This window comes from Rhinatrema bivittatum, chromosome 2, assembly GCF_901001135.1.
Source record: "Rhinatrema bivittatum chromosome 2, aRhiBiv1.1, whole genome shotgun sequence".
Taxonomy (NCBI): domain Eukaryota; kingdom Metazoa; phylum Chordata; class Amphibia; order Gymnophiona; family Rhinatrematidae; genus Rhinatrema; species Rhinatrema bivittatum.
In genome coordinates, this window is record NC_042616.1 from 158,710,409 (window position 1) to 158,733,888 (window position 23,480).

The following is a 23,480-nucleotide window of genomic DNA, read 5'->3' on the forward strand; positions in this document are numbered from 1 at the left end:
GTGGCCCCAGACTTTGGGACCACCAATGCATGGAATTTTTAGGCATGTACTAATCCATGGTATTTTACCACCAGGGAAAATACCACAGGGTTTACCAAGCTGAACTACTTGGTAAATCCCATCATATTTATTCCTTCCGTGGCAAATACCTCAACTTAGTAAATGACCCCTAAGTTTGTACTTGAGGCAATGCAAGGTGAAGCGACTTGCTCAAGGACACAAGGAGTGTCAGCAGGATTTTAACCTTGGCTTCCTTGTTCACAGCCTGTTGCTCTAACCAGTGATAAAGACTGTGTATAGAATTAAAATGTTGGAATAATGAAACCTATTTGACCTGATACATTTTGGAGTGTCCATTTTTTTCCTTGACATTATAATGCTGTTATATAAAGGTATACATAAATATTAACACTTTTATCCAGTTTGGCAACATTGCACAAAAGAGCAGCTATCATGTAGTGACCACTGAGCTAATGAAGCAGAGGTCCCTATCCCAATACCTCCATACTCAATCATGGGAAACAGCACATCTCAAATACAGCATAACAATTGTAAAATGGAAAGCATTTCTAAAGAATGCTTTTTTTATGGGTGTTTCATTTTGTTTTTAACATTCATCTAAGCAACAGTCTTTGAGTACACTTTTGTTTAAGGGACTGGTACCCTTTCCAGTAGTATGGTATATCCAATGCAATTCATCATAATGGATTTATGTCCCAGCCATGCTTCATTGTACAGTGCAGTTAATAAATACCTAATTAGATCTTTAACTTCTTACTTCATCACAGTTTTATATATGCTGGTAAATAGATTTTAGGAAGAATAGGGAATCCAGCAAGGGTAACTAACTGGACATTATAAAGAGTAACTACAGATTTGATTTTATTTAGATTGCAGCTTTTGTGACCTTGCCTTTTGATGTTGTGAAGACACATAGACAGATTGAGCTTGGGGAAGGTGATGCTATTGATGGTAAGTCTGTGTAGATCCAGAACTACAACCTACACTTTCTCATCAATTTTCTACTCAACTTTACCTACTTAGCGAAATATTTTTATATGTTCTCTTATATTTTTATGCCCTTTAAAGTCTTCCTTATTCTGGATCGGGTATGTGCCACTTTCACTGAAAAAGGAACAGTAATGCCTTTTTTTTTTTTGACGCTGCATTAAACATAGTTAAGAGGATCAGTGTGGGGGCTGGCACCTTTGTGGTACAAAATGATTGCACGCTATAGAAGCAAAGGTTTTCAGCTCTGGTTCTCAAGGGCCACAAACTGGTCTGGCTTTCAGAGTAACCAAACTATGCAGATTTAATCTGGTTCATAGATCATAAGTATGCAGAAACATCTGAATTTTCATTGTGGATATCCTGCAAGCCATAAAGGTTTGTGGCCCTCACTGAAACTGCTATTGTAATGTGTTGTACAGGTTGGATAGTCCTGAAGCATGCTTAGCTTTTAAGTAGTCCCCTGTTTCGTGATTGCAATCACCCCATCATTTTTAGTAGCTAACCTGCTCCACATCATTGTGAGGTTCTTCCTCTGCAGTTGGTGTTGCATGTGTTTGGTGGTTCAGAGACATTGTTAATACCAGTTGCAGGAGTTGAGAAGGCATTAGGGAGAATGACTCTTCTTCTAAGAGAAATGGACTTAACAGGGGAGAAAATTGCATCCCAAAATGGGCTTAAGGCAACAATGACCAACTGCCTTTCAGTTGGTGAAATTTTTCAATTACATATAGTCTATTTAAATAACTTTTTGCGCAAAACTTATCTGTGATAGATCTGTATGGAACAACGGCAGTCAACATGTCAGCCTGTGTGTTTAGTAAACACTGCACAGGTATACTTAGACTACTTATTGTGACAAAATATTAGAGCTAGTCCTGTAGCTCAGACCATAGTGCTGTGGTTGAAGCGATCTTGTGGTCAGATCCCCCATCCGTCAGGGCCAGTTGGAAGTAGGTGTGCAGTGAAGGTGGCTGGAGAGGGAAGACTGTTACTACTATGGTTGCCCCTGCTGTCCGAGTGGTGCTGACAATGTACCTTGGAAAAGGGGTCCCTCCACCCTTTGAATCGCTGTGGGTCCCCTGAGTTGCCTGAGCATGTCAGTTGGAATTGGGGGGGGGAGGGGAATGGCAGAGACCCCTAGGAGAAAAAGGATTAGAGAGTCCACCTCTCTTTGTCTTCCACCCAGAGAAAACAAAAGCCATTTCTCCAGATCTTAATTTATTTTGTTTCCTTTTGGATAGATAAGGAAATAACATTTTTGATCATGCTTTAATACTGAGTACAGTTTATAAGTATTGAGCAAAAAGGTGAAGGCCCACAGTTAATCAAAATCAAGGGAGAGGCACCTGGACCAGAAATGATGCAATCAAAGAAAATATATAGTAGCAAGTGAATATAGGAATACGAGGAAAGCCCTTTACTATTCAAATTAAACCTTTTTCTGGGACCGATGTAATGAAACCCATGCTAAATTGTGCATTAAAAACAGAGGTCCCTGCGGGATGCACTGAGCTAATGGGATGCAAATAGTTGCAATGGAGAAGGTACAGAGAAGGGCGACTAAAATGATAAGTGGAATGGAACAACTCCCCTATGAGGAAAGACTAAAGAGGTTAGGACTTTTCAGCTTGGAGAAGAGACCACTGAGGGGGGATATGATAGAAGTGTTTAAAATCATGAGAGGTCTAGAACGGGTAGATGTGAATCAATTATTTACTCTTTCAGATAATAGAAAGACTAGGGAGCACTCCATGAAGTTAGCATGGGGCACATTTAAAACTAATCGGAGAAAGTTCTTTTTCACTCAACGCACAATTAAACTCTGGAATATGTTGCCAGAGGACATGGTTAGTGCAGTTAGTGTAGCTGTGTTTAAAAAAGGATTGGATAAGTTCTTGGAGGAGAAGTCCATTACCTGCTATTAAGTTCACTTAGAGAATAGCCACTGCCATTAGCAATGGTAACATGGAATAGACTTAGTTTTTGGGTACTTGCCAGGTTCTTATGGCCTGGATTGGCCACTGTTGGAAACAGGATGCTGGGCTTGATGGACCTTGGTTTGACCCAGTATGGCATGTTCTTATGTTCCTAAATTGAACAGAAGTAAAAATTAAAAAAATAGCGTGTTAAACAAAAAAAAATGGCAAAATGTGAGTCAACCCGAAAAATCTGCATGAATGCGGAAAAGTGCGTCAATAAAGGAGTAAGAAGGTAAATGCTTGAAGTTGGAAGGAATCTGACTATGACTTGGGCACATTCTCGTGTGCAAGACTGATTGGGCAAGGCATGCCAAATGAAATCAGAGTAAACTCACTAAAGTGGGTACCTGCAGCAGAAGAGCATGCAATAATTGTTATTATTATTATATTTCTTATACCACCTTTCTAATTAAAATCAATGTGGTTTACAATTAACTTAAAATACATATAATACATACAATATAAAATTAAAAATAAAAGAATCTAAATATAAAACAGTAGTATCTTTTGATTAGTACATAATAATTATATAATGCCATTTAAAACTAGTTAACTTTTTTAGAAGTCCATTCCATGTAAGCTCTCAACTGCTTCAGCTACTTTGCGTTATTCAGCCAGAGGTATCAAGCCATATTCTTGAGGTCCTCAATCTTGCAAATTGAGGCAGTCCTTTGATGGACAGAAACAGAAGCCAATGGTGACTCATACTGTCCTGTTCATCTCTCTGGAGCAGTCTTTCTGTTGTGTGGAACACAGCTTGCACTTTGCCCATCAGTTCCCTCACATGGGAACCTTCAGCCTATTTCGGTGGAAGGACAACTTCTTGGCGTTCCCCTGCTGCCCCAGGCTCACAGTCTAGTTCATGTGGGCTTCAAGCCGTAATCCAGTTCCATATACAACAGCTCTTCAGAGGCAGTATATTCTATCTCCGTATCTTCCCACGCTGTAGTTACCTGTTCCAGAGAGCTTACCCTTTGATTTCAGTTGGCATGCTTGCCCAAATGGCCTTGCATACGAGATTGTACTCAAGTTGAGATGCCAGTGCCAATCATGCAAGCAAGGCCATTTTGGTCACACTCCTTCCAACTTCAAGCATTTACCAGGAGTAAAAACCTACTGTAACATTAGAGTGCTTTATTTTCTCACAGGACAAGCAGGATGGTAGTTCTCACATATGGGTGACATCATAGGATGGAGCCCAATCATGGAACACTTTTATCAAAGTTTCTAGAACTTTGACTGGCACGTACTGGGCATGCCCAGCATGGCACTAAACCTGCAGCCAGCAGGGTTCCTCCTTCAGTCTTCTTTTTTCCGCGCAGCAGTAGCCACGCGGGTTAAGGACTCCACAGAGATTCCTGACAGGAATTTTCCTTACGGAATTACTAAAAACTTTCATACCCCACAGGGGTCCCTCCTTTGAATTTTTGACTCCACGGTACTCCGGTAAGTTTTTACCCATTTTCGGTCGATTCCCGTCGAGTTTGGCCCTCGCGGCCTACTGGCTGTCGACCGTACCGCGGCTCAATTTTTTCAGAGGCCATGGCATCGGGGTTCTGTCGGTGCCCGGACTGTACTCGCACCATGTCCATAACAGACCCTCATAAAGTCTGTGTAATGTGTCTTGGGTGTGAACATGATGTCTTGACCTGCACCAAATGTGCCTTAATGACACCTAAAGGTTGCAAGGCCAGAATGGAGAAGATGGAACTTCTCTTCTGTTCTCAGACCCTGACGCCATCTATTGCATCGACATCATCCGAGCCGGCACCGTCCACTTCGCGCCAGTATCGGCCACCGGCCGGTGACCGCCCAGCATCAACGACTTCTCGGCCTTTGACTACTTCTACCCCTCTCAGGACCGAGGGGATCATAGAGAGAAACATCGCCATCGACACCGGAAGTCTCGGACCATCGAGGAAGGAAAGTCATCGACCTCGCCATCGTCCGAGCCACCATCGAAGAAACTCCATCCAGGAAAGGCACCGACCCTTTCTGTGACCAGATCACTGAGGCAACCCTCACCCGGACGGGTATTGGGAGCTGCGACTCCACCTTTATCGGTGGTCCCGCCCGCTATGCCTCTGCCTCCTTCTTCCCTTCCGGAGCCGGGGCTGCTTGCTCTAGGGGTCCATGAAGAACTGGACCAGATGGTTCAGGAGGCCATCGATAAGGCGATGCACAGACTCCAAGGTCCCCCGGAGCCGTAATCAGTGCCGGTTGCGGAACCGACCATCGATCCCATTCCGGCAGCATTGGCACCGCTGCTCTCAAAGATGGAAGCGCTTATAGCCGCTTTTCCACCAATGGATCCCGGGTCACCGATGGCCCCGGTGCCTTCCCCGCTTACCCTGTCATTGGGAGGGGGAACACCGTTCCGCATTCCTCCATCAGGAGTCCTGCCGATGCCTCAACCATCGATGCCAGTGCGCCCGTCGGAGCCACCAATCCATCCATCAGTGCCCTCGATGCCTGCACCGATGTCCTTGATGCCTTCATCAGTGCCTCCAGTATTTCCCTCGATGCCTTTGGAGCCTAGACCAGGACCTTCAGGAATAACATCGTCCTGTCCTTCTCAGGTTTCTAGTGGGGCAGGTGCTGATCCTTATGACACCTGGACCGACGATTCTTCTCAAGACACCGATGACACCTTCTCCTACTGAAAGCAGAAAGCGTTCTCCTCCAGAGGACCTATCCTTCATAAATTTTGTGTAGGAAATGTCTGAATTGGTTCCCTTCCAATTGCAGACCGAACAAGATAACAGACATCAAATGATGGAGCTGTTACAATTCCTGGATGCTCCTAAGGAAATAACCTCCATCCCTATTCACCAGGTTCTTTTGGATCTCCTCAAAAAGAACTGGGAATAGCCTGGTTCTGTTGCTCCAGTCAACAGAAAAGCTGATACCACTTATTTGGTCCAGTCAGCCCCAGGATTCCAGAAACCTCAGCTGGATCACCAATCTGTGGTTGTAGAATCTGCCCAAAAAAGGGCAAAAAGATCAAAACCCCACTCTTCCTTTCCCCCAGGTAAGGAACAGAAATTCCTGGATGCCATTGGCCGGCGTGTCTTCCAGGGATCGATGCTTATCTCTCAGATAGCCTCCTACCAGCTGTATATGACCCAGTACAACAGGGTCTTATTCAGGCAGATACAGGACTTTGCAGAGTCCCTGCCTCAGCAATTCCAGGAACAACTTCTAATCCTAGTACACAAGGGTTTTGAAGCAGGGAAGCATGAAATAAGATCCTCTTATGATATTTTTGACACCGCTTCCAGGGTATCTGCAACTACTATTTCGGCAAGAAGATGGGCCTGGCTTAAGTCTTCAGACTTGCACCCTGAAGTACAAGACAGATTTTCTGATCTGTCCTGCATAGGAGGCAATCTGTTTGGCGAACAGATTCAGCGGTCGGTGGCGGAACTCAAGGCCCATCATGAGACCCTTCGCCAACTCTTTCTGATGCCCTCTGAGTATTCCTTCAAACAGCCTTTCAGGAAGGATACTAAAAAGTCATTCTTCCATCCAAAGAAGTACTATCCACCACAGTCTAGGACTCGTTCCACGAGACCTTTCCAAAAGGCCCAGTCTCGTCAACCTTGTAAGCAAAAGCCACAAGCAGCAACTCAGACGGGCCCTGCTTCCAGTTTTTGACTCCTGCAAAGAGATACCAGTGGGAGGTCGATTGTGCCATTTCAACAACAGGGCCCTCAATCACCTCAGACCAGTGGGTCCTTGTCATAATCTCTCAAGGTTATCGCCTGAACTTTCTCTCCATTCCATCGGACTCCCCACCTCTACCGGCGTGGAGAACATCCGACCACTCTCTACTCCTGGAGCAGGAGGTCTCCCTCCTCCTCCAGTCCAGAGCAATAGAACCAGTACCTTACTCTCAACAAGGCCTAGGATTCTATTCCCAGTACTTTCTAATCCCCAAAAAAGCAGGCGGCGTTTGTCCAATCCTGGACCTACGTGCCCTCAACAAGTAATTCCAACGAGAAAAGTTCAAGATGATAACCTTGGGTTCCCTCCTTCCTCTTCTGCAAAGAGGAGACTGGCTCTGCTCTCTCGATCTCCAAGATACGTACACACACATTGCAATAAATCCATCTCATCGCAGGTTCCTGAGATTTCTAGTAGGCCCTAAGCACTATCAATACTGAGTGCTCCCATTGAGCCTGGCATCTGCACCACGAGTCTTCACCAAGTGCCTCGTAGTAGTAGCAGCCTTCCTCAGGACTCAAGGTGTTCACGTCTACCCCTGTCTAAACGATTGGTTGATCAGGGCTCCCACTCAGCAAACTGCTCTGTCGTTCCTACGTCTTTCTTTACACACTCTGATTTTGCTAGGATTTCTCGTCAACTACGCAAAGTCCTGCTTAGTCCCATCTCAAACCTTATCATTCATAGGGGCAGACTTGGACACCTTGCAGGCAAAGGCATTTCTGCCTTGACAGCAACTTTCACTCTCATCTCTCTCGCACACGAGCTACAGTCTTAGCGCCGCACGACTGCACGCCTCTTCCTCATCCTACTGGGACACATGGCGTCCTCAGTACAGATTACCCCAATGGTCCGCTTGGCCATGAGAGTCATGCAGTGGACTCTGAGGTCACAATGGACTCAGTCCGTCCAACCTCTATCCACCACTGTCCACATCACCGACTCACTCTGTCAGTCTCTAGCCTGGTGGAAAAATCAGATCAATCTCCTCCAAGGCCTGCCCTTCCAGGCTCCAGACCCTCAAATAATTCTCACCACCGATGCTTCCAATCTCGGCTGGGGAGCCCATGTGGCTGATTTGCAAACACAAGGAACTTGGTCTCCAGAGGAAACCAAACACCAAATCAATTTCCTGGAGCTGCGAGCAATCAGATATGCTCTCAGGGTCTTTCAGGATCGCCTTTTCAATCAAGTCATCCTGATTCAGACGGACAACCAGGTTGCCATGTGGTACATCAACAAGCAGGGAGGGACGGGCTCCTACCTACTGTCTCAGGAAGCTGTGCAGATATGGACAGAGGCCCTCTCCCACTCGATGTATCTCAGGACCACCTATTTGCCGGGAGTGGATAATGTGTTGGCGGACAACCTAAGTCGCGATTTCCATCCGCACGAGTGGACCCTCAACCCCACAGTAGCGGACTCAATATTCCAACGTTGGGGTCATCTTCGCATAGACCTCTTTGCGTCACCTCAAAACCGCAAGGTAGAGAACTTTTGCTCTCTCACTTGCAGCCAACACTCACAGCCAAGAGACGCGTTCTCCCTTTCATGAGCAACCAGTCTCCTATATGCATTCCCTCCACTTCCACTTCTCTCGAAGACTCTCGTGAAGTTATGTCAGGACAAGGGATGCATGATTCTGATAGCACCTCACTGGCCTCGCCAAGTGTGGTTTCCAATACTTCAGGATCTCTCCATTCGCAGGCACATTCCCTTGGGAAAGGACCTGCTTCTGATCACTCAGAACGACGGGTGCCTATGCCACCCCAATCTTCAAGCTTTGTCCCTGATGGCCTGGATGTTGAAAGGTTAATTCTTCAACCACTTAACCTTTCAGAGCCAGTTTCCTGTGTCCTGATTGCTTCACGGAAGCCTTCCACAGGAAAGTCTTACCGATACAAATGGAACAGGTTTAAGTCACGGTGTTCTTCTCAATCCCTTGATCCCTTTACCTGTTCCACCACGAAGTTTCTAGACTATCTCTGGCACTTGTCAGAATCAGGTCTAAAAACTTCCTCCATCAGAATGCATGTCAGTGCGCTGGCCGCCTACCATAAAGGTGTCGGGGACATTCCTATTTCGGTACAACCCCTTGTGACACGTTTTCTGAAAGGCTTGCTTCACCTCAAGCCTCCACTGCGTCCTCCGGTCCCATCCTGGGACCTCAACCTGGTTTTAGGTCGGCTCATGAAACCACCATTCGAGCCTCTCCAATCCTGTGATCTTCACTTTCTCACATGGAAAGTGATTTTTCTTCTGGCGATAACATCTGCTCGCAGAGTTAGTGAGTTACAGGCACTAGTTACCTATCCGCCTTACACTAAACTTCTGCAGGACCGGGCAGTACTCCGCACTCACCCTAAGTTCTTGCCTAAGGTAGTATCGGAGTTTCACATTAATCAATCCATTATATTACCTACCTTCTTTCCCAGGCCCCACTCCAATCCAGGAGAACAGGCTCTGCATACCCTTGACTGCAAACGGGCTCTAGCTTTCTATCTAGACCGTACAGCTGCCCACAGGAAAAGCACTCAATTATTTGTCTCTTTCCATTCCATCAAATTGGGGCAGCTTGTGGGTAAGCAGACTCTCTCCTCCTGATTAGCGGACTGCATATCTTTTTGTTATCAGCAAGCAGGCATTCTGCTTCAAGACCGTGTTAAAGCACACTCTGTGAGGGCCATGGCGACTTCAGTAGCACACCTACGCTCGGTGCTGCTTCATGACATTTGCAGGGCTGCTACCTGGAGTTCTCTCCATACCTTTACAGCCCACTATTGCTTAGCAAGGCCGGAAGACAAGATTCCATCTTCAGCCAGTCTGTCTTGTGCAACCTTTTTACAACTTGACGTACCAACACCCTTCCGCCTGCCCGTTAGGGTTCAGGATGCCCTCTACCAAATTCCACTCCAGTCCTTGTGCCTATTGCACATCTTGGGTACATTTGGTGCATTTCTCGGACATCCTCAGCTCAGTACTCACCCATATGTGAGGACTACCATCCTGCTTGTCCTGTGAGAAAGAAAATGTTGCTTACCTGTAACAGGTGTTCTCACAGGACCGCAGGATGTTAGTCCTCACAAAACCCGCCCGCCACCTCGCAGTGTTGGGTTCATTTTCTTATTTTATTTTTCGGCACTTCCTGTAGCTTTAAACAAGACTGAAGGGGGACCCCTGCTTGCTGCAGGGTTAGTGCCATGCTGGGCATACCCAGTAGGTGCCAGTCAAAGTTCTAGAAACTTTAGCAAAAGTATTCCGTGATTGGGCTCCATCCTGTGATGTCACCCATATGTGAGGACTAACATCCTGCTGTCCTGTGAGAACACCTGTTATAGGTAAGCAACATTTGCTATATCGGCCTGTGTCTGTGTGTTTGTGTGATTAGTAAAGGACTTTGCTTGTTTTATTATAGTTACTGGCCACTGTATTTATATATTTTCTTTCAAAAGAATACCATTAACTCACCTGATGCTAAAAGACATGAATATGGAATAGGACAGTTATGCTTACTGTATTTATTACAGACTCTGCCAGCTCCTGTTAATTTTTTTCACAAACTGTTCCACATCTTAAACTGATCATCTTTCCAGAACATAGTGAAATGCTCTTGATGTGTGGTAACTGTAGTCAGGATAGACGATCCCTCTAGATACACACCAGTGACATGGCCGCCTTACTTCAGGAGTGTTTTTTTACAACTCTTGTGCATCATTGATTTGCTTTTCATGTATTGATTTTGTTTGGCATTGCCCTTAGTTTCCCAGAAGTGGTCTGCATCTACATGGAAAACAATTAGCAGAATCCTTTCAGAGGATGGTTTTCGTGGATTATTTGCTGGTGAGTGTTTTCTTCCTTGATTTGTTTTTAGAAGATATTGTGCAGTGTACATTTAATAACAGATGTGTAATTGGCTTCAACAAGCCATTCTCTTTTAGCTCAATGAGTCTCGATCCAGGCCTGGTGGACAAGTATCCGTGACATTAACAAACATCATCTGATTAGGCAAGAGTAGCAGAGGACATGAAGAGGGTCAGTCTTGTCTTAAAGCAGATGAAAGCATAGTAACAGAACAGAGAAGGGAATTTTGCAGCGACATTACCCATTCTGTGCACTTCAGGCTCCAGTACTAAAGTTCATTCATCTTTCTCCAACATCAGAATGTGCTTACCAGGGTACTGTTATTGATGATGATAGCAGGATGGTAAGTGGAAGCGTGTCCCAATTTACATGAGCTGCTTTGGCAATTTAATGCCATTCGTTAAGCACAATGCAGATGAATAACTTACATCCTTTGAAAGCAGTCACATGTGGATTAGTGTCCAAATGACATCACACACAATGAGATTGGATGGATTTGTGCAGTGTTTGTGATGACATGGCAGTCAGCTCCTACCCTGTGAAAGGAAATTAGTGACTCTCCTGGCAGCAGAGCATCTCCTAGAGCAGGATGGATCCTTTCACTAGCACCCAGGGCACATAGAATAAGTACGAGACACAGACCCTTTCTGCACACCAATCTTTCACTGTCTCTCAGTCTCTCCTTCACTTCACCAGATAGCTTTAAGTTCTGAGTCTCAGGATTCCAATTGTGGGGATGAGCAATAGTTCTTATACCCTGCTTTTTTGCAATCACAGCGCTTCTCCGTCCTTTGTTCAAGCACTAATAGTTAACACAGTCTTTGCATCCAATAAACACTCAATGAAAAGAATGGTGGTTTCCAATTTCTTTACTGATAGTTGATTAGATGACTGAATGTTATTTTCACTTCATTCAGGTCCTAGTTCCATTCAATAAATAATAAGACAGCAGGAATATATAATAAACTTGTGACTTCACTTCTTTAGCAAAGCCTCTACTTCTAATGGAAGATCTGTATTTACACTGAATACCTTCATTCTTTAATTTCTTCAACTCCACTATTCCTTTAGATTGAAATTAGTTCAGTCTTTCTTCAATTCCTCAATTTAATCCTCAGATCTTCCCATTGAAGGTGGTTAATGTGTGTTTGTGTATATACACACACACACACATACATATGTTATTAGAACTTAATTCCAGATTTAATCCACTTTAATTACTTTAACTCTTTAGGCAGCACCTGGTAGGCACCTCATTCTTCCTTTTATGTAATACTTCACACAGCAGCAACAAAGTTCTTGTTACCTTTACTTTGTATCTTTTGTTCTTCCTATAGTGCACTTTGTTGGGATCCTTCCTTTAGATGCATCTCTCCCCGCTTCTGTTTCTTTCAGGATGAAATACTCCAATCTCTCAAGGGTTGGGTTTACTAAGCACCAGGTACCAAGGGCCATCAGTTCCAAGTGAAACAAACATATTACTTGAATCCAAACAAAGGGAAAAATCAACCAAGAAGCAGGAAGGGTGGAATAAAACTTCCTTGCCTCCAAACAGGAGTTAGTGCAAAAAGACAGTTAATTAAAAAATATTCTTTCTCTTCAGCGGGTCACCAGACAGCTTTATTCTTTGGAGGAGAGATAAAAGTCTGCCAGAATCTTCCCTAGCACATGATCTGCCCTCACACAGCAGATGCCCCAATCCACTGCGAAAAAGGTACCAAGGTGCTCACAGGGAATGGTAAAAAAAAAAAAAAAAAAAGGCTTAAAAAGAGTCAAAACAAGCTTTAAGGGCTGGATAGACAAGTCAATGAAGGCTGACTCCTAAGTGGGAAACCTTCCTTACTCCTTTCTTTAAATTAGGAAAAATGTAAGACTGGTAATTTGTAACCTATCATTGGGATCGTCCATTGTGCTTGCAGACTGGAGGGTGGCTAATTTAACCCTGATCTTTAAAAAGGGCACCAGGAGTGATCTGGAAAACTCTAGACCGGTGACTGACTTCAGACCTGGGAAAAATCACAGAACATATAGAAAGACATGGTTTAATGGATTTACACAAGGGAAATCTCGCCTCACCAATCTGCTACATTTTTGAAGGGGTTAATGAACCAGTGGATAATGGTAGGCCAGTGGATGTAGTGTATTTGAATTTTCAGAAGGCATTGGACAAAATGTCCCATTAGAGAATCCTGAAAAAATTAAAATGTCCAGGATAGGAGGCAATGTCCTCTTAGATTGCAAACCGGTTAAAAGACAGGATGCAGGGAGTAGGACTAAATGGTTCGTTTTCTTAGCAGAAAAGAGTAAACAGTAGAGTATCTCAGGAATCTGTACTGGGATCAATGCTTTTTAATATATTTATAAAAGATCTGGTAAAGGGAATGACAAGTGAAATGATCAGATTTGCAGATAATATAAAATTATTCCAAGTTCTTAAATCACAAGTGGATTGTGAAAAATTGCAGGAGGATCTTGTGAGATTGGAAGACTGGGCATTTAAATGGCAGATGACATTTTATGTGGACAAGTGCAAAGTGATGCACATGGGGAAAAGTAACCCACAAGTAGTTACACAATGTTAAGTTCCATATTAGGAATTACCATCCAGGAAAAGGACGTGGGAATCATAGTGGATAATACTTTGAAATCCTCTGTTCAGTGTGCAGCAGCGGTCAAAAAAAGCAAATCGAATATTAGGAAAGGAATGGAGAATAAAATGGTGAATGTCATAATGCCTCTGTATCGCTCCATGTTGAGGCCACATCTCAAAAAAGATATAGTTGCATTGGAAAAAGTACAGAGAAGAGCGACCAAATGATAAAGGGGATGTAAAGGCTCCCCTACGAGAAAAGGCTAAAGAGGTTTGGGCTGTTCAGCTTGGAGAAGAGATAGCTGAGGTGGGATATGATAGAGGTCTATAAAATCGTGAGTGGAATAGAATGGGTAAATAAAGATTGGTTATTTACTTTTTCTAAAAATACAAAGGTTAGGGGGCATGCTATGAAGTTAGTAGGTAGTACATTCAGAACAAATCAGAGAAAATTCTCTTTCACTCAATGCACAGTTAAACTCTGGAATTCATTACTGGAAGATGTGGCTAAGGCAGTTAGTGTAGCTGGGTTTAAAAAAGTTCTTGGAGGAGAAGTCCGTAAACTGTTGTTAACCATGTAGACTTAAGAAATGGCCACTATTTCCAATGCTGCTATCGTGCAGTGATATCTGTTTACTGTTTGGGATCTTCCCAGGTACTTGTGACCTAGATAAGCCACTGTTGGAAGTAGGATACTGGGCTCGATAGACCCTCGATCTGACCCAGTATGTCAAGTTCTTATGTTCATATTTTCTTAGTTTATAGCAGCCCTTTCAAACAATAATATATGGTGCCAGGCAATTAATAACAGTCAGTTTCATTATAAAGCATATAGAGGAGCAGGTTTCAGACTGCTTTTCAGGGTGGAGGTAATCATGGGATTGGCTTTTACTTGCTTCCTGAAGTTGTAGTAGTCATGCGTTTGGTAGAGCTCTTCTGGGAAAGTGTTCCATAAGGCAGGTGTTGCTCCCACGAAAGTTTGTTGAGGAGTATCCATTCTTTATTTCTTTTGTCATCAATGATATGGAAGCACCAAGTGAAGGAACTTCGAGGTCTGGAGGGCTTGTAGAAGAAGAGCCTGTTTATTAGGTAACTAGGTCCATTTTCTCTTAGGACCTTGTAGATAATTGAAAGAGGCAGCTGTTTATTGTTGCTAGAATTTGTGGGAGCATGGTTAATTCTGAGGCTTTTAACCTGTTTGTTTAGTGGGAGCTCAAAGATTCTGAATGGGATTTTCAAATCTGAGTTCTGTTCATTAGTATTTTGTATCCAGAGAATCTTTTTATTTATTTATTTTATGTTGTTGTTCAGATGGAGTTTGTTTTTAGTCCACTCTTGGATGGCTGTGAGGCAGTTACTTAGCTTTTTTATTGCTGTTCATGGGTCTGGTTCTGTTGCTAGTATGAATTAGATATCATCCACTTCCTCTTCATCTAGACAGACCAGTCCAGATGAACCAGGTATGACCACTAACTAGCGGATGGAAACAAAGGTCAATAGGCTAAATGATGTCACCAATTACGTGCATCGGTGCTGATCTCCGCCTGCTAGCATTCTCAGTCCAAAGCATGAGATGTTCGCCTACCATCTGCTGGAGACAGAGGCCTGGTAGGCAGAATAGGAACAGGAAATTCTGAGAGAGCTCCTGAAGTGAAAGACTAGTTCTCACTCCCCTCAGCTGAGCAAGGTCGGAGAGAAGAGATTTAAAAAAAAAAAAAAAAAAAAAAAGACAGTTCCTGAGGTGAAAACCTTGTGCTTCCTCCCTCACTTGAGCATAACCTAGGCCAGGGGTCTTCTCTGGTTTGGGGGATTTTAGGCTAAGCCCTTTTCTAACCCTTGCCCTCCCCCCAGCTGCTGCTTCTCCATTCTGTGGGCCTTTCTCTTTAAAGCCTTAGTTCTGTACAGAGACCCATGAATAAAGTAAAAAAAAAAGAACTCTGTGATTGGGATGGCTAGAATACACAGGCGGCAGCAGCAGCTGATCTCGGGAGATCTTTGCAGGGGGATTGGAACTCCCTGGGTGAGTTGCTTGAATGTTTCTAAATTTGTGGCTACCCTTGAATCATGGCACTGACTGGAGTAATAACAGCTGCCGCAGAGCGTGGGAAGAAAATTGTGCTCTGCTTTACTTGTGATCTGAAAATGCCAGTGGTGGTGGTGCCGCGAATGTAGTAAGGACAAGGGAGAACTGTGGGGTAGGAATTTCAATTCTTTGGTGGTGGGGAGGCATCCATGGTTATGGTTTTGGCTGGGCACTCTTTTCCTGTTGGGCCACATGTTTTAGAATCAGGAAAGCAGCTATTTTGGGACCTCAGGGAAGTGAAGAAAAGCTAGAGCCTCCTTCACCCAGCCGTGAAGGCCCTGTGCAGGTTAGAGCAGGCCTTAAAGGGACAGTTACTGTTCTTCCATTTAAAGAGGCTTCCTCCTTGGCCTGGGCCTTAGTGTATAGAAAAATTGACAAGAGTCGCGTAGCATCTTATAGACCAATTTATTGAGGCATGAGTTTTTGAGGACAGAGACCATCAAATGCATGAAGTGTAGTACAGGAGGTGGGTACAGTATACACTATGATGAGTAGATGGGAGGGAAGGATACAGAACGAACAGAAGGCACTCAACAAGGCAGGAAAGGGTAAGGAAAGAGTGTTAATAGGATTATAGTTCAGTTTGACTCCTGAGGTAAGTGTGACAAGACAGAAAGATCTGAAAACAGTTAAGCTCATAGATATCTATAGTGTACCATGAAGCCATTGTCTTTGTTCAGACCTAGGGTGATGGTATTAAGATTTTTTATTTATTTTTTAAATTAGTATACCGCATTATCCCAATGATCTAAGCAGTTCCAATTCAGCAATTTCTCGCTGGAGTGTCCCTTTGAAGTTCCTTTATAAGGAGTATGGCAACCTTAAAGTCAGAAAGACAATGCATTGGAAGGTTGAAATGTTCTCCTACTGGTTTCTGAATGTTGCCATTTCTAAGGTCAGATTTATTCCATTTATTCTTTTCCTTAGGGATTGACCTGCTTGTCCTATGTAAACATCAGAGGGACATTGCTGGCAGGTGATAACATGCATTACATTGGAAGAAGAGCAGGTGAATGAGCCCCGGATGTTGTAGTTGATGTTGGGTCTTGTGATGGTGTTGCCTGTGTTATTATATGGACAAAGTTGGCATTTGGGTTTCTGGCAGGGTCTGGTTCCTCAATTGGTGTCATTGTTGTACCATTTGTGATTGCTGGTGAATATCTATTTGAGGATGAGGGGCTATCAGTAAGCCAGGATAGGCTTGACACCCATGGCCTGTGAGAGGGTAGTGTATTGTCTAAGATGGGTTGTAGATCCTTGATGATGTGTTTCAGTGGTTTCAACTGGGAACCATAGATTGTACTATAGGGCTTGGCTGTCGACAATGGACCTGGTGGTAGGGGGTGGGTGGAAGCTGGACACATGGAGATATGTTTGGCAGTCTGTGGGCTTCCGATGTAATGTAGTTCTTATGTGTCCCTCATGAAGTTGGACAGTGGTATCCAGAAAGTGGACTTACTGTATAGATTGTTCTAGGCTCAGGTTGATGGTGGGGTGGAGTTAAATTCTTGGTGGAATTCTTTAAGTACTTCAGGTCCATGGGTCTAGATGATGCTGATGTCAACAGTATACCTTAGGTAGAGGAGTGGCTTCTAGATGTAGGAGTCGAGGAAATGTTCTAAGTCAGCCATTAAAATATTGGCATATTATGGAGCCATGTGGGTACCCATGGCAGTGCCATTGACTTGCAGATACAAGTCCTCTTCAAACCTGAAGAGGACTTGTATGTGAGACAAAATGTTAAGGTTTATTGGCCTGTTCAGCTGTGGTGGCATCTGGGATGATACTCCTGATGGTTTGTAATCTATTTTTGTGGGGGATGTTGATATAAAGGGCTCAACATCCATGGTTACCTGAATGGTGTTGTCTGGGAGATGACCAATAGAATGAAGATTCCTCTTCCTCTGAAAGTCGGTGGTGTCTTGAAGATAGCTAGGAGTGCTGGTGGCAAAGGATCTGAGGATGGAGTCCATGTAGTCCTATTGTGAGGGTGTTGATGCTGGAAACAATGGAGTGTCCAGGGTTCCCCAGTTAGTGAATTTTCGGTAATAGGTAGAAAGTACTTGGTTGAGGTTCCTGGGGTGTTTCCAGGTAAATCTGTTAGCATATTCCAGTGGAGTGTCTAGAAAGTTTGTTAAATATTTACAGCAGGCATTTTGCTTGGCTCAGAGTGTAGTCCCAGAAACTGCCTTAGCTCTTCCAACTTTCTCAGGTTTATCAGGAAGGCAGAGCAAGAAAAAGCCCGGTGAGGAGAAAGAAAGGAAAATAGTTCTGTTTCCGAGGATACTCTTGATGGATTTCTTAGAATGCCTGAAGGTGATAGCGAGGAAGAGTTGGAAAAAGGGGAATATCCCCTGAGGGGGAGGATGATATGGGTATGTTTCTTTCATAAGGATGAGCTTACATCCTTAATTTCCCAGTCCCTGTGTACTTTAAATACTACAGAGGATAAAAAAGAGAAAGTTTCCATTTCAGCAGAGGATCCCATTATGGTTAGTAATAGAAAGCCATTCTAATCCTTTCCTCTTCATAAGGCAGTGAAGGATCTGATTGATCTCGAGTGAATGTCTCCAGAGGCAGATTTTAAGGGGAGACTCTCACTGGCCAAATTATATCCCTTAGTTCCTCAGGAAAGAAACTTTGCTTTCCAAAGGTGGAGGCGTTTTTCTGTTTAGAAACTAACAGGCTGATTCAAAAAACTCTGCGGAAGAGCCGGCGCTTCAAGGCGAGCGCCCGCTCTCCCAACGCACGCCCAGGCACCTCTCCTGGGCACACGATTCTTTATTTAAATTAGGGCCCGCGCTAATAAGGAGGTGTTAGGGACACTAGCACGTCCCTAGCGCCTCAATAGCGGAAGCGGCGGCTGTCATCGGGTCCGACAACTGACGCTTAATTATACCTGCGTTGGTTGTCGAACCCACTGACAGCCATGGGTTTGGAAAACGGACGCCGGCAAAATTGAGTGTCCATTTTCCAACCCGCGAGCCGGCGGACAGCCTTTTTTGTTTGTTTGTTTTTGTTTTGTTTTTTGTTTATTTTTTGGGACCTCCGACTTAATATGACTATGATATTAAGTCGGAGAGTGTACAGAAAAGCAGTTTTTTCTGCTGTTCTTTACCCTTTGCCAGTGTTGTCCGTGATTAACGCCTGCCTTTGGGCAGGCATTAATTTCTGAGAGTAAAATGTGCGGCGTGGTCGTACATTTTACTTTCAGTATCTCGCGGGGATAACTAATAGGCTCATCAACATGCATTTGCATGTGATGAGCGCTATTAGTTTCTGATCAAACGTCTGAGTCTGATTCGTAGTTTAATTTCAGTTTAAATGAGAAATATACGACCACTGTTGTACAACTAATACTTAAGGTCCTGGTAATGATTGCAAAATGTTGCATTTGATTGGTCTGTGTTTTGTGTTAGTTAAAGTTGATTTCCATGCCATAGAAGAAGCTGCATTGAGCGATACAAAAAGCGAGACTACCTTTTCGTGCTTTGCTAGGATTGTTGAAGCATCATCTCATTCATGTGTTTGTGTTTTTTTAAATTCAGGTTTAATCCCTCGGCTAATTAAAGTTGCACCAGCCTGTGCCATAATGATTAGCACTTATGAATTCGGAAAGGCATTTTTTCGTAAACTGAACAAAGAGCAGCAGCAGCTAAAATGTATTTAAAATATCAACCCCCACAGATGGGAAAAGTCCAAAAGAAATGCTGGGCTAACGTGGAACTTTACATCTGTCAAACATCTTCATTCTGGTTTGGAGTTGCTAACCAGTGCAGTGGACTAAAATGTGCAGAACAACAATATATTTCCATCATTCTGAGCCTATGGAACATAAGACGTGGAACAAGAAGCAAATTTCGTGGTTTGGGCGAAATCATCGCACATTTGCAAAAGAAACATTGCTAAGTGAAAAACAGATGAATAGTTTGTTTTTTTAGTTCTTTTTCTTTTTACATCCTGTTCAACGCTGGCTTGTTTCTTTTTTGTTGTTATTGATATTTTATTGACAAATGCACAAACAATACAGTCTACAGTACATTCCAGTCTACATGATGATGTCACCCGTCGTCGTCTTGCCTGATCACAGCTTCAGTACGCGCTGTACTTGTTACTTGTTGTTTCTTTTTATGAATGTTGATTTTTGTCACCATTCTTTAAGACAATTAAGCAAGGAAAGACAACCAATCTGTTTTTTTTTCCATTTTAAATATAGTTAAACATTAATTAGAGAGTCTCTGTTGTACATAATAGAGCCAAGAAGATATTGTATGATCAGGGAAAATGTAAACATGGGCAAGGTCAAATCATTCATAAAGATATTTAAATCAAGCAGATTTTTTTTAAGAATTTGCTTTTGCGTTACAATTTTGTCTTGGAAGTAGCTTTCATATTGTGTATAAAACATCATTCAGGGAGCATGTGACCAGCTTGTAATAGATTTAATTATTCCATGAGGTTTATATTAATGAAGCAGGAGGCATATCTTGAATAGAAGAAAATGATCTACTAAAGGTGAAACATGTATAAATTATTTTTTTCTCAACATTCCCTGTCATTTGTATGAAAATTTAGAAACATATAAGTCCTGAATCAAACCTTTGTACCAGTTTTATCCTTTTTGTTTACTTAGATTGTGAGTTAAAAAGGCACACGGTGCCACCTGTATTCCAAAGTAATAATAATGTTTCTGTCTTTGTATAGCACTTCTGACCAAAGTGCTTTACTAACAGAAAGCAAATATGGTGGTTATTTAATCTTATTCTTCTAACCCCCAAGCTTCTTAGAGGCAGTGGGCCCTTAGTTTGGTGCTTTAGAAAATGTACCATTACTTTCCTATTTGATACTGGTTTCTTTCATAAAATTGTCTTATAAAGAATGTTTGAGCTTTTATGACATCCCTAACCACTTTGGATAAGAAGCAACTCTGATCAACTTATGCTTTCCTGTGATCACTCATATGCACAGGCAAATAAGGAACATGAAAAGGACCCCAAGTACTGTTAGCTGAGCAAAGAAAGCTGCTGTTGTCACTGGTTAACACCCTCCATGAAGTGGCATGTATTTATGCCATACATAATTTAATTTTGTGCATTTTCATTTAGTACAGTAACATTTCAGGCAAGTAAAAATCTATACTATCATTTGCTAAGCTAAATGTCAAAGGTGTATAATTCCAGTCCTTGAGGGCCACCAACTGGTTGGGTTTTCAGAATATCTGTAATGAATATGTATGAGAGAGATTTGTGTGCACACTGCCTCAATTGTATGTAAATATATCTCATGCATATTTATTAGTGATATCCTGAAAACCAATCTGCAGCCTACCTTTTAATGTTGCCTATTGTAAGAATGAAACCCAGGTTAAAAGGCTTTTGTACATTTGTCAAAAATAGGGAGAAGGTTTTTTGTTGTGTTTTTTGTGGTAGATAATGCGAAACATTCACATTAAAACTTTATCTGACTTGGTAATCAGAAGAATCACCCTTGCCTGACTTAGTTACTGAGAACTGTCAAACTAGGCTGGTCCAAGTTCCATTATCTGCTTTTCACCCAGTTATTCATTCTGTCACACAGGGTTTCGTTTTTTTTTTTAATAGGCAGTTTAATCCTCCTGCTTTTCCATTGGTCATCACATCAGCTTCTCCCCACTGGGTTCAGTTGGCAGTAACCCCTGCATGTTCAATCACAGCCAAAAGGACAAGAAGGCTTATAACTCAAAACCCCATTTTTTATGCTACCCTTGATCTTACCCAAAAGACCAATATGCTTGAACTATTCCTTTTCCCTACCCCTCAAACATGAAAGAAGTAATCTTTTGAATGCAGCCTTACTTAAGCTAGAGCTGTATCCAGTTTTGCCAATTGTCAGTGGAGGAGGAGAAATAGACATTTCAGTAAAAACATTAGAGCAATATGGCTAGTGTCCAGTGCTGTGGGCTCAGTCCCTGGAAGGAAGCACAGCTTGGAAATTCAGGAATATCTCCTGCATAAAAGGGCAAATCTAGCTGTGCACAAAATAGCAGCAATAAAACGTGTCCCTAAAAAGGTTAGATAGTCAGTGAGAAGAAAGCCAAATCATTTTCATGAGCTGCCATTTGTCACTGCATCTCCGTACAAAATCAAGTCGCCTGGATTCATTTGGAGCCCTAGTCACAGCAGGGTGCTTGCTGAATAACAATTGAGCTTGTCCTGTCGAACACACGTGCTACCCACCACTTTCTCTGAGTGCGGTAAGTCATGTTTTGTGGCTGCTCTGCTTTCCTGCATTGTTAAAAGGATGCTGTGCGCAAGGAGAACACTACATATAAAATACGTACCTTCGTTTCATTTTTCAACCGTGAAGGTTGATACGTCAGGTTTATCATCTTCCTAAAATATATTATTTAAATTTAACTATTACACCTGCTTTATTTTTTTTGTTAGATGGAAATGTTTTAATTTTCATGATGTGACCAGAGATTAGTTTTTGATTGATGTTCAACTGGTTTGCTACCATCTTGTGTAAATAAATGTGATATTTATCATTTGTATCTGTAGGAAACAGAGTTATTCTGTATCATCCTAAAAACTCATTTTTACTGAATTAAAAAATAAACGGTAGTGCTTGCTGGATCTTACCTGATATTTAGTGCCTTCATTTTTTTCCACAAGGAGACTTGATTCCTTTTTCCAGCTCCTCACTCTGCTGATGCGCTGCAGCTCACCGTTGTGGTTATGAGAGTTAGCTCCCGGGCCTTTGGACATGTCCATTGCAAATTTTAGATGTGTGCAAAAAAATATGTATAGGATGCAGTCTCTGCAGGACAGAGCTCAAATCATACTCGGGCCAATACAGTAAAGTCTGCGGGAGAGCAGACGAACGCCCGCTCTCCTGGCGCACGCACCGGCCCTTCGCCGGTGCGTGCGCCAGGAGAGCCCGCTGACAGCCACGGGCTCGGAAACCGGACGCCGGCAAAATTGAGCGTCCGGTTTTCAGCCCGACAGCCGCGGGCCGAGTTCAAATTTTTTTTTTAACTTTTTTTACTTTTCAGGACCTCCAACTTAATAACGCTATGATATGCACTTTCCCGGCGCCGGAAGAAATTAGCGACGACCTTTGGGTCGGCGCTAATTTCTGAAAGTAAAATGTGCGGCTTGGCTGCACATTTTACTTTCTGTATCCCGCGCGCATACCTAATAGCGCCCTCAACATGCATTTGCATGTTGAGGGCGCTATTAGGTGCCGCAGGTTGGACGCACGTTTTCCTCCCCTTACTGAATAAGGGGTAAGGGAAAACGCGCGTCCAAGAGCAGGCTAACAGTGCGCTCCGTTGGAGCGCACTGTACTGTATCGGCCTGACTGTTTGGGAGAATGTCATGGGATGGCTGTCTCCAGATATTTGACTGAGGTTGCTCTTTAGGCAACCCACAGACTTGAGGCTTTGATGCTGCCTACCGGTGGGCCAAGGAGCAGCAGTAGAAATGGTTTGAGTCAGGGCTGATGCTTCTATTAGGCAAATGAGGCGGTCGCCCAGAGTTTTGGGAGCGGCACAATCCTGCCAGCATGAGGCCCAGAGGAGCGCTGTGTCAGCACTAATACCGCCAAAGAGGGGACGACTGTTCTGGATCCACTTCAGTCAGTAGGAGGGAGTGGCTGTGCTAGAGGTAAGTTGGGGAAGGGGGTGCAAGACCAAAGATTCGCCTAGGGTGCCAAATACTCTTGCACCAGCCCTAGTTTGAGTAAAGTAATTTAGGTGACCATCAAGTTATCCCCTTCCCCCACTAGCTATGAAAAAAAGCGTAAACAAAACGAAAAATAAACTTTGAACAAACCATGTAGTGTTTTATTTTACAAGATTACTGATAATTAGTTGTTACATGGGCTAAAGCATTAGGCTAAGCTGGATGTCAGTGTATCAAAGTAGCCATGAATTTTGCTATATTTTATATGCACAAATGTGTATTTCAGTTTCAGTGAAAATGCTCAGCAAGAATAGTTTGCAAACTTGTCATTCTAGTGTGTGTGAAATGCAGAAGTGCACAGGAAACCTATAGATAGATGGTGAGGGACCTTTTTATTTTATTTTCCCCAGGAATTTGTATTTGTTATAACCAATAAAAGCAGGAGAAAATCAGTGGGAAAAAATGACTTTTTGTTTTCTATTGATCATTCTCCAGTTTTTGTTATAATAAACACTAATAAATTCCTGGGAAAAATAAATAACTGAAAACAAAGGTCCCTATACATG

At 43.1% G+C, this 23,480-nt stretch overlaps 1 protein-coding gene across 3 annotated transcripts in view; it reads left to right on the forward strand.

Annotated features, from left to right (window-relative positions):
- SLC25A40 (solute carrier family 25 member 40) overlaps positions 1-21,869 on the forward strand; it is a 127,197-nt gene extending 105,328 nt beyond the window's left edge. For all 3 annotated transcript variants that reach the window (XM_029588800.1, XM_029588801.1, XM_029588799.1), the window contains exons 9-11: positions 891-972; positions 10,476-10,556; positions 18,799-21,869. In XM_029588800.1, coding sequence (XP_029444660.1) covers positions 891-972; positions 10,476-10,556; positions 18,799-18,920 — 285 coding nt within the window. In that variant the 3' untranslated portion in view covers positions 18,921-21,869. The remainder of the gene's footprint in view (positions 1-890; positions 973-10,475; positions 10,557-18,798) is intronic.
- Positions 21,870-23,480: the final 1,611 nt, after the last annotated feature.